General features: G+C 35.1%; 1 protein-coding gene across 1 annotated transcript; it reads left to right on the forward strand.

Moving 5' to 3' along the window:
• Window positions 1–1,584: 1,584 nt before the first annotated feature.
• Window positions 1,585–6,203, forward strand: LOC101887602 (phosphopentomutase). Its single transcript, XM_005190442.4, has 2 exons — window positions 1,585–2,838; window positions 4,959–6,203. Exons 1-2 carry the CDS (start codon window positions 1,828–1,830, stop codon window positions 5,787–5,789), a joined length of 1,842 nt encoding a protein of 613 aa, XP_005190499.2. The 5' UTR covers window positions 1,585–1,827; the 3' UTR covers window positions 5,790–6,203.
• The last annotated feature ends 6,060 nt before the right edge of the window (window positions 6,204–12,263 follow it).

The raw sequence follows: 12,263 nt of genomic DNA on the forward strand, positions 1-12,263 counted from the left end.
GATTTGGTTTCAATAACTTATAACTTAAACCTTTGTGCTACATTTTAAAGCTCTTGACTAAATAAGGTGGACTTTATCGTGAACATAGCTAAATCGTACAATAACTTTTTTCTGATCAGGGCTGATATGGGCTGATATTACACGTTTGATGTACAATAAAAGGCAAATCGGACGAGGATATATATAGGAGCTATATCTAAATTTTGACGGATTATCTCCAACAATTTCAATAGGGTTCGTCCTTGGGCCAAACAAATGACTTGTGCAAAATTTCATATGAATCAGACAATAAATGCGAACTGTACTTTGTTCACAAAAATATATGGACAGACGGACGGAAATTTCCAATTTCCGATATTTGAATTCAAATGTGCTGATGGTATTGCGTATTCATGTATCCAATGCTCTGGAACAGAACCTGCAGATCCGGTTCTAACCCGGGACTTAAACCCGTCGTTTGGGGCGTTTGGAGTCAATATTGAGTTCTTGGACAAGGTAGCCGTATCAAATATGTACTTGACAATTGTTAGATTTTACTGTATAATTTTATTTGTTGTTTGCTAGCTTCGTTTGTATTGAAGTTTAAATATTTTATTGTTTTACAAGTAGTTATTATTTACAAAAATTAATTTGTTGCTCAAATTCAAAACAACAAGAAAAATGCAACTCTGTATTGAAGTCTTATTAGGTGTGTCTGATTACCTTAAATTTGTGACAATTGTAATGTGTTACTGGAAATCCGTTAACTCAAATATCTGCAAAAAGAGGAATTGTGGGCATATTTTGTGACATATCATAAAAAGATGCCAGAGCCGCACTAAATCCAACCGTCGTTGTTCCTTATAATTTGACATTAAAATGCCATGTCTATCTGCTTAAACATTCAACAATTAGCTTTTTTATTTTAAATGTTTTCATGTAATTCTTATATTTGGAAGAAAACCACAAACATGAAGGGAGTGTTGATGTTAATTCACAAAATTGAGTCCATGACAGGAAATAATTGTATCATATCATATGTTAGCACAGGCTACCAAAACCGTTGAATTCAGGTGATTTCCATAATCTACATTGTATACATTTAAAAAAAGTTAAGTTTTCTTTTTCGATTTTTTACACTACGAAGTTGGTCAAGAAATGTGGAAATCTTAAAAAAACGAGTTTTTTTCTTTACAATTTCATATTGATATTGATTTAAAAAATTTGCAAACATATATATATTTTTCATTATCTTTTACCATATTTTCATCAGTTGTTTGATAGCGTCATTATTGTTGACCTGATATTGACGTTTTAATTTAGTATTGCTACTTTTCCGTTGTCGCATTTTTTCAGATGTTTTGTTTCCGTGCGAGCATATAACCGCAACTTTTGACAGTCTGCTCTCCTGCTACTTTTACCACTGAAAAACTACGTGAACGAAGCTATTAATGTATATAGTATATATAGTCGTAAAGATATGTGTAAACATACTGTAAATTTTGCAAATTCTTCACCCTGACAGTTCCTGCTGACGGCTTTCGATTGTCTTAAATCGATTTACAGATCCCTTGTGAGAATGAAAAAATATTTTAATTTGAAAAATCACACGCACACGGTACGAATAGAGAACAAGTCCTTAATTTCCCAAGGTTAAATGTCGGATGAAAATCATTAACATTATCGGTTAAAAAAAAACTCCCAAATAAAATTTCAATAGAGGAAAAAGAGAGACGTTAATAACTCCGTTAGCATTTACGAGTAAATCAATTGCAAAATAACAGCTGTTGTGTGCGTCAGCCGTGAGATAAAAAAAAGAGGGAAAGTAAAACAAAACACCGCAAAATCATGGCCAAACATTCAGGTGATGCAGCATTAGATGAACAAATTGATATGTGGCTGAAGTGGGACCGCAATGAAAAGACACTGAATGAAATCAAGCAAATGATAACATCAAATGATTGGGACCAATTAAAAAAGAGACTTCTAGAACGATTGGCATTTGGTACGGCCGGTTTGAGGGGGTGTATGCGCGCTGGCTTCGATTCAATGAATGATTTGGTAATTGTTCAAACGGCCCAGGGATTGTGTGAATACATTAAGACACAATACAAACAGGACGAGTATCAGCGGGGTGTGGTATTCGGCTATGATGGCCGTTACAATAGCAAACGTTTTGCAGAACTATCATCGACAATATTTGTTCAAAATGGCATTAAAGTATTTCTCTACAGCCGGATGGTAGCCACACCATTTGTTCCATTTGCAATTTCGCAAAAGAATTGCTTGGCCGGCGTTATGGTAACGGCTTCACACAATCCCAAGGAGGACAATGGCTATAAAGTCTATTGGGGAAATGGTGCACAGATTATTGCACCCCACGACAAGGGAATACAGCAGTCTATACTTGACAATCTTGAACCCAAAGAAGAATCGTGGAATACGGACTTTTTGAAAAATTGTGATTTGTTGGAGGATCCATTTGAAGAAATGTATGCAGCATATTATAAGAATCTGTTGCAAAATATTCCTCAGATATTTAGGGATATTAACAAGAAACACAAGGAATTGGGCGACATAAAATTTGTTTACACAGCAATGCATGGTGTAGGTTGGCCTTATGTCAAAAAGGCTTTTGAAGAGGCCAATTTGCCAGCTCTCTTGCCAGTCGAAGAACAAAAAGAGGCAGATCCTGATTTTCCAACTGTGAAGTTCCCAAATCCCGAAGAGGGTAAAAGTTCTTTGGAATTGTCCATAAAGAAAGCCGAGGCTGAAGGTGTCACAATTATTTTGGCTAATGATCCCGACGCTGATCGTTTGGCATGTGCAGAAAAGGATCCCAAAACCGGTGTGTGGAAGGTAAGTGCTTCAGCCTCTACAATATTTTAGACTTTTGTTGTCGGGAACAAGGTTCTTTTTGACGAAAACAAGGAAAATCATCTGAAATAAATAGAAAGATTATTAATTTTATCAACTCTAACTAAACATATTTTTCGCGGAACATTGACTTATTCATCGAGTTAAGTGGGCTGTGACATCACCTAACAATACAACAACACAAATTAATTCCACCTAATCAGGGGATGAACAACTCAATTAATGTTATCTGAATAGCCGATAAGTGAAGACAAGGCAATTGTTTCGTATGCCTTTAGAGATTCATTTATGGTTATCAAAACATTAACCTGTCGTTTCTGCACGAAAGCAGAGAATACTGATTAGTTAGATTGAGGGCGATAGCAATCTTGGTTCTTAGCAACAAATGCTGAGATTAGAAAATACACACCTCCAAACAAAAAAGGTGAATTTATATTTGCATTAAGTTATTCTGATGAAATAACCATAACTGGAAACACTTTTAACCTACTGCCATAACCATATTTATACGAATGATCAGAATGTAAACGTGATTTCCTTATTTGCACGTACATTACCTATATTTATTCGTCAGCATTCGCATTCATTTTGCAAAAAGGAAATAATAACAATACAGTATCAATTTAAAAATACATTTAACTTGACATTAACATTGATATCAAGTGTTCCACTTATCAGTATTCACACAATTCGCATATATTTGGAAAGGCATACGGCGATTGCACGCCACAGCAAACAGAAACATTTTAATCTGAAACGGGTTTCGAAAAGAGATAACACATCTTATGTCAATATTTATAATAAAACAAACATAAACAATTCTGTTATTCCCTTAACGTCATATGATTTAATAAAGCCAATCAAATGCTGCAAATCATATTTTGAGTAATTTCACAATTCCCGCATTAGATTTAAAGGAAATTTAACTTGGTCCGTTGGTGCCATTGCAGTTATCTAATCAAGCATGGGAAAAATCTATGTAAAATCACTTGGAATTGCCTAGAAACAATGGGTTATTTTGCGGCCGAAAATCTTCTACCGTTGTAAAGTTCATAGCTGGCTTAGGGAGTGTCACATATTTTTATAAAATATATTAAGAAAGAATTCTTGTCATGGGACACCTTTAGAAAATCTTCTTTCCATATACCTTTAGAATGTATTGTAGCCGAAAAAGGTCTTTAGAAAATCGTCTTGTCTTAGAAGACCTTCAGAAGATCATCCGTACGTATTCCAGTCATAGCTGTCCTTAAAAAAGTTTTCTACCATATAACAATGTCGGATTGTCTTCTGTTTTTTGAAAAAGTTTCGTGGGTCTCCTATCATAGGTCACCTTTGAAATGAATTATATTCATGGAAGGCTTTAGGAATGCCATATATATTTTGTAAATAAATTAAGAAGATATCCTTGTGAAACGCATTTAGAAAATAATCTTTCCAAAGACTTTTAAAATGTATTTTTGTCGTAAAAAGTCTTTAGAAAATCGTTTTTATTTCGAAGTGGCTCTTGGCAAGCTTTCAGAACTTATTCCAGTCAGCAGTTCTAAAGAATGCCTTCTAACCATAGAAGAAAATTGGAAAGTTTTCTGTTTCGTAAAAATCTTTAGTAATTCTTCTATTATTGGTCTCCTTTTAAAGGTTTTATATTATTGGATGGATTTATCTTCTATCTATGAACGGTTTTAAGAATGTTTCCTTTCCATAAAATATTTTGAGAGAGTACGATGTTCTCTTTACCAGAGTAATCCTTCAGAATAACTTGGAGACCTTCTTGTCAAAAAATCCACCGTACCAGAGATATGTTATCAATATTAATGTCTTTTCGTTACATACAACTTTTAGATGACCTTTTGGTGGAAGAAGTTTTCTTAATGGTCTTCTAACTTCTGTACACTGAACAGCTCAAATTTCCCTTCTAACCATAAACTTTAAAAGGATCTCTATTATTGTAAGGACTTATCTAAGCATTTTCATCGCAAACTCCTTAAAAAATACTTCTGGGAAACACTTAAAAATTGCTAGGGTGTAAAATTTTCCTTTCCACTCCTACACAACCAATTATTAATATATATTTCTCTCACTTTCTCTATATACCTTCTTTTCAGGTCTTCAATGGCAACGAGCTGGGAGCTCTCATCGGTTGGTGGTCTGTACAAAACTATAAAGCTCTACATCCTGACGTCGATTTGGGGGAATGCTATCTACTTGCCAGTACTGTTAGCTCTAAGATTTTACGTTCCATGGGCCAGGTGGATGGTTATAATTTCGTAGAAACTCTGACCGGTTTCAAATGGATGGGAAACGAAGCCATACAATTGATGAATCAAGGCAAACAAGTTTTATTCGCCTTTGAGGAAGCCATTGGATTTATGTTCTCTACCTCAGTTTTGGATAAGGATGGCGTTAGCGCTGCCACACATCTTGCCACAATGACATGCTACCTCAAGGAAACGCAAAACATAACTCTGACCGAAAAACTTCAACAAATCTACGAAACGTATGGTTACCATTGTACCAATTGCTCGTATCTGTTCTGTGATAAAGCTCCTGTTATCAAGCGTATATTTGATCGTTTGCGCAATTTCCAAGATGACAAACCTAATACATATCCCAAGTCTATACTCAATGGAGAATTCGCTATTTCAAATGTTAGAGATTTGACAACAGGTGTTGACACCTCCCAGGCGGATGGTAAGGCCGTACTGCCAGTAAGTTCCAGTACACAAATGATTACCTTCACATTTGAAAATGGTTTGGTCATAACATTGCGTACAAGCGGTACCGAACCCAAAATCAAATACTATGCCGAATTGTGTGCCAAGCCAGAAGAGAAAGATTGGCCAGCCTTACGGGCCACTTTGGATCGAATGGTTGAGGCAATTGTTGAAGAATTTCTACAACCAGCTGTTAACGATTTAAAGCCCAAAACAGATTAATAATTTAAAAATAAGTTAGCACAATTTTAAGTTCATTCGTACTAAATAAATATCTTCGTCAATGTATTGTGCGTTTCTAGGTATATGTATTTAAAGAGAAAGAAATTCTAATATATGTTTCGTTGAAATCCGTGTACATAATTATTTATATGTATGAATATATTAGCTTGACAATACGCATTCCATTGCGTGCATGTGTTTCTCAAATTTGTTAGACCACCCAAACGACTTTATTTACTTTTTTTATTTTAAAATATATTTTATTTAATAAATTGATTTGAAAACCTCTCACGAATAGTAACGCACAGTATATATTTAATTTTTATTTGTTTATATATGTATACGTATTTATCTCCATTGCATTGTTGTACCAAATATAATAAACGGCATTTAATTTATTAAATAAAATAAAAACTTTGTTTTTTACTTTGGTGTGTTGTTGGGTGGTAGATTGATTGTGCGGTTTATCTGTTCATATTGGATATATAAATTGTTGAAAATATTACTCTCGGTAATATTAATATGAAGTTAAATCAATGGGGAAATGCTTCAGACTTAAGTAATGAACAAATTAAAAAAATATAATTATGATTTTTAAAGATCACAAAATTGACCTTTTGAAAGATTGGCATCTGCCACTACGATTCTTAGATTCTGGAACTTGGAACTTGTCATTTCTTAGCCACTCGTCCGACAGCTGTTAAAATTATTCCAGTGACGGCTCATTATATTGTTTACAGGTGTACAAATGCATTTTGGTAAGAATTTTCCAAAAAAAAAAGTTATTCGTGATGGAATTCAAGCGTCATAGTGTGATTTCTTTATATTTAGCCGGAAAATCACAAGTGGTTATCGTTAGAGCACTTCAGCATTTAAATGTGAATAAATCTTTTGCGTCTTGTGCCATCGCTCGTTACCGCGATGCAGGTAGCGTTGCCCGACATATGTCAAGTAAGTGGACGAAAGAAAACAGCAACATCAGCAGAAATGGTTCGAAAAGTAAAGAAACGACTTGATCGAAACCCGCGCCGAAAAATGGTTCGTGGGCTGAACATATCGCAATATTCCATGCGGCTCGGGGTAAAGCCATTGAAATTCAAAAAAGTGCAATAATTTACACCGCAACAGAAAGAAAATAGACTCAAAAGAGCAAAAGAGTTGAATCGCTTGGCCGAAAGTGGTTAACTGCCGATTTTGGTTTTCTCCGATGAGAAAATATTCGTTGTCCAGCAGTTTGTAAAAAAAAAAAATGATCGTGTCTACTTGCCAAAGATGTCAGCTGAAAATGTGCACCTTCGGTTGGCAACCAGAACTCAAGCGCCGGCCATGGTGATGTTGTGGGCCTCCATAACAGCCAATGATCGCTCTCCGCTTGTATTAATAGAAAAAATGCCGAATATTATTGTAAAAATATTCTGGAGGGTGTATTAAAGCCTTGGGCACGCAAACATTTTGGCCGCAGACCTTGGACATTCCAACAGGACTCAGAATCACACTCATCACGCGCCACCCAAAAATGGTTACAATATGAGGTTCATCGCTTCATTTCCAGCGCACAATGTCTACCAAAATCTTCGGATACCAATCCGTTGGACTATTGTGTCTGGAGTATTTTGGAATGCAAGGTTGGCACTAAAAAATACCAAAGTGTCGATCACCTCAAGCAAGCGCTTCGCTGGGAATGGGCCAAAATACCGCAGAGCAACATTCGGGCGACGTGTGAGGGCCATAATTCGTGCCAAAGGTGACCAATTCGAATACATTTTTTGCTTTCATTTAATAAAGCTAAAAAAAGGTAAAAATTATGGCGTTTGACTTTGTTGCAGTTTTTCATCTCACCCTGTATGATCTTGAAGGCATTGAATTACAAAAGTGAATGAAATAAATAAATAAAATAGAACAGTGTTTGGCTTGCTTGTTTGGGATACCATAGTATTTTGTTGTTGCAAAATCGTCAGGCAAAATCCCATTATTGTTGTTTTTATAAAAACAACGTTTGTTTATGAGTGGAGAACGATGGTAATGTTTACCAGGGGGTAAGGCAGGGAATACCTAGGTTTCGGAAAGAGCCCCCAATCCTCATCAGTTCCCTTGTTTCTTGTCTGGGATATTCTCCCCAGAAGTTATTTTAAAAAATAACTTCTATGACAAAAAACATTTTTTACCCAAGTGACGAGATCGTAAGCTCAATAGAAGAGGAACAAAAGAATTACATAAAACTAAAATTCTTTTGGAAAATCTTCTAAATCTTACAACCGCACTTATAAACATTTTCATCTTTCTCCACTTGTTATGATTTCGTTCAGCCTGAACGAAGTAACATAACCATGTAAGTTTGTTGGGATGGGATTTTGCCTGACGATTTTGCAACAACAAAATACTATGGTATCCCAAACAAGCAAGCCAAACACTGTTCTATTAATAGACACAGGCACGGTCGACGTAGGGGTTTTTTTGTGAACAGACAAAACAAACTTACATGGTTATGTTACTTCGTTCAGGCTGAACGAAATCTTAACAAGTGGAGAAAGATGAAAATGTTTATAAGTGCGGTTGTAAGATTTAGAAGATTTTCCAAAAGAATTTTAGTTTTATGTAATTCTTTTGTTCCTCTTCTATTGAGCTTACGATCTCGTCACTTGGGTAAAAAATGTTTTTTGTCATAGAAGTTATTTTTTAAAATAACTTCTGGGGAGTATATCCCAGACAAGAAACAAGGGAACTGATGAGGATTGGGGGCTCTTTCCGAAACCTAGGTATTCCCTGCCTTACCCCCTGGTAAACATTACCATCGTTCTCCACTCATAAACAAACGTTGTTTTTATAAAAACAACAATAATGGGATTTTGCCTGACGATTTTGCAACAACAAAATACTATGGTATCCCAAACAAGCAAGCCAAACACTGTTCTATTAATAGACACAGGCACGGTCGACGTAGGGGTTTTTGTTGTAACAGACAAAACAAACTTACATGGTTATGTTACTTCGTTCAGGCTGAACGAAATCATAACAAGTGGAGAAAGATGAAAATGTTTATAAGTGCGGTTGTAAGATTTAGAAGATTTTCCAAAAGAATTTTAGTTTTATGTAATTCTTTTGTTCCTCTTCTATTGAGCTTACGATCTCGTCACTTGGGTAAAAAAATGTTTTTTGTCATAGAAGTTATTTTTTAAAATAACTTCTGGGGAGAATATCCCAGACAAGAAACAAGGGAACTGATGAGGATTGGTGGCTCTTTCCGAAACCTAGGTATTCCCTGCCTTACCCCCTGGTAAACATTACCATCGTTCTCCACTCATAAACAAACGTTGTTTTTATAAAAACAACAATAATGGGATTTTGCCTGACGATTTTGCAACAACAATAAATAAAATATTTAAAAAAACTGGCTTAATCGGTTCCCTGTGGTGAAGACTCTTTGCTTTTATCCCCATTTAAGAAAGAAAAACGACTCCACTTTCGATTGTATAAAATTATTTTAGCATTTATTTAAAATGTTATCTTATTTTTTATATATAAATATAAATACTTTTTTATTCATATAGTGCGTGTTTATCTTACAGAACTAAATATATATTGTTTCTTTTTCCTTTTTCATTTATTAAAATCGATAAAATATTCTCATCATATATATATCTAAAAGCTGCTACATATTGTTCTTATTAACATTAAAGAAATGAAAAATAATAATTAGCTAAAATACAATGTTAAATGCTTTGAGAAGATTAAGGTTACTTCATTTATTTTTAAATGCGTAGATTTATTTATAAAAAAATAAGCCTTTCTCTTATATAAAAAATAAAAACAAAAAAATAAAATGTTTATTATACATAAACTGTAGTATATAATTTTCCAGAAAACAATGCAATTATTGTCTTGCATTGGCGAGACGCAATTTGTCCATTTCATTATCTTATTGGTTTTAACTGCATTCAATAACCGGCCTATAAGTGTGAAAAGATTAGGCTATAATGCAATATATCATATACGTAAGATTAAATCAAAATGTCGTTTATTTGGCAACTTTCTCCAATATGAAGAATGTATGAATAGATATTTATCAAGTAAGCAAAGGCTACAGTCGGGCGGGACCGATCATGTGATATCCTACAACACTATAATTTACCGCCAAGTCCCTGTAGATTTCATAAAACTGGTTAAGTTTCTGAACATATTGGATGCATAATTTGACTATTTGGAAAATCATTCAAATGTCAACTTCGATTAGTACGATTTATGAAGAATGTCTTCATTTCCATTTGGAAAGTAGATTTCCTTATTAGGCCCTTTTTTCAAAAACCCTCATAGATCTGGAACCAATGGAAAAAATAAAAATTTCCACACAAAAGATATTATCCGACGAACATCTAAAGTAATGGCCTTCTGGCCAATTCTAAACTCTAACTCCATGCATCGATTGTGACCTGTATAGAGACTGCAATATTAGATTTCTTTCAATTTTTCTCCATTTTATCTCCTAAATATTTTGCGAACATTACAGGGCAAAAACTGCGTGCAAAATTTCGTGAAGATCAGACCAAAAGTGCGATCTGTAGAATGATTACACGTCAACATGGACAGACGAGCACAAAGGTGTAGCTCAGCGAGATGTGAAGATCGGTGGAAATATTGGTAATTTTCACACAAAAGTCTATCATTCTTTCATTTCTGTTTTTGTACCCGTCTCCTTATTATTTTGCGAACATCATAAGCTTCTATTCTGAACACCTTACAACATTTCGGTAGGATCAAACCATAACTACAAGCTGTAGAGTGATACAAATAAACACGGACAAACAAATAGGCACACGTAGCTAGAACGACCCAACTCAGTGAGATAGGAAGATCCATGTGTTACATGGTGGTTGTAGGACAAATACTTTGAAGTATTACTAACTTTTCAGTCAGCGAAATCCTAAACAAAAAATTTCCTGCAAGAAAAACTCAATATTCTCTATGTACTATGTTCGCTGAACTTGACGGTTTCTTTCAAGCAATGAATGCGAAAATATGCTTTCGAGTGTACAGATCGAGGGACACTTAATTCTGACCACACTTTACCCCAAGATAACCACGATGAATGTAGAAACAATGCCCTCAGTGAGGGTTTTGGACAGGGAGAACTTGTTGATCTTGTATAAAGCGATAGGTTAGTTTGTGTCTATCTCAGCGGTTCTAGTGTGGTCTCGGAGTACTTGTTCATTCCGGCAGAATGCCGAACTACAAAGGGTGTCTCCTCATGACAACAGTGGATCATTTACATGCAAAGGTGCTTCCCTTACGTCAGCTTAACCTTTTTTTCTGGCTGACTGTTACTGTAAGAGTCATCTACGTAGTCACCGATGTAATCAACCAATACCGTGGTGCCTCTTCATGACACCTGTCGACCAAGTACATAAGGAGGCGAAGGTCTTACCGGTGCAACATCTTAATAAAATGCTGTTAATGCTATACCTGTTTGGGTGTTACAGACAGAGACATCCGAATCACAATCTGGTGGATAGGCAACCTCTGACCAGCCACGTAAGGAAAGAGGAGTCAGAACGAATACAGCAATATGACTTTCCTTCTACATCCATTGCTCTTTATTGAGAGCAAATTAACGAGAATGTGCGGAACGAACATTCGCCCAGCATATGACACAGGTCTGCATTTTCTTCGGTTCACAAAACTCTCACATCTTATAAATGTTAAATCTATATTGATTTTAGAAAAGGTTCTGAGTGTATAAACATTTTTATATTTTCTGCTGATTGAGGTTCACCTTAGGGGTTAGATTCACCACAAATGGTTCAAAGGGACAGGATGCAATAATTTCAAAGCAATTGCTTCTAATCGAATATATCGTTGATGTACGCGCTTGAATACAAGACATCTTGAACGATTTAGTAGGGGCTGTTTAGAACTTTGTTTTGGAGCTGAATAGATTAGCATTTGAACGCAACTTAATTAGGCCGATTGTACGATTACCCCTTGATTATCTTTTAAAAAATATAAAAATTGAAGAACATACAAGGACTGAGAGTTTTTCTCCGAGTTTTCTTTTGAATTGTCATACAGAAATAGGCCATTAAGATTGCATTTTTTTTTCAATTTTCCGCTCCCTTTATGAAACAGATTAGGATGATATATCAAAATAAACCGGTTTCATCTATCAACATTTTAAGGTAGACCGTGAACTTTATGATTGATTCCAATGCTTTAAATTCGTATTCATTTGGGGGGTTTTAACGCTGAAATCTGGGTAAATTTAATTTAATATAACTCATCTCAACTCTTCTCAATGATATAACTTCTTCTCTTTAACTAAGAAGTTAGAGCAAAAGAATGTCAAGTTGTAATGTCAACTGTCAATATTAAGATATAAAAAAACTAATATCGGATAAAGAGGGCAACGAAATACTACTTTTAAAAACAATTGGCAATGATTCTTTGCAAAAGCGGTCAGCACACCTTCTTTGACCAGCACTT

This window comes from Musca domestica, unplaced genomic scaffold, assembly GCF_030504385.1.
Source record: "Musca domestica strain aabys unplaced genomic scaffold, Musca_domestica.polishedcontigs.V.1.1 16, whole genome shotgun sequence".
NCBI lineage: Eukaryota > Metazoa > Arthropoda > Insecta > Diptera > Muscidae > Musca > Musca domestica.

Excerpts from the sequence above, each read along its gene's own strand:
- LOC101887602 (XM_005190442.4), top strand. The coding sequence starts at position 1,828 with ATGGCCAAACATTCAGGTGATGCAGCATTAGATGAACAAATTGATATG. Across the intron at positions 2,839-4,958 it reads CCAAAACCGGTGTGTGGAAG|GTCTTCAATGGCAACGAGCT; the intron begins GTAAGTGCTTCA and ends CCTTCTTTTCAG.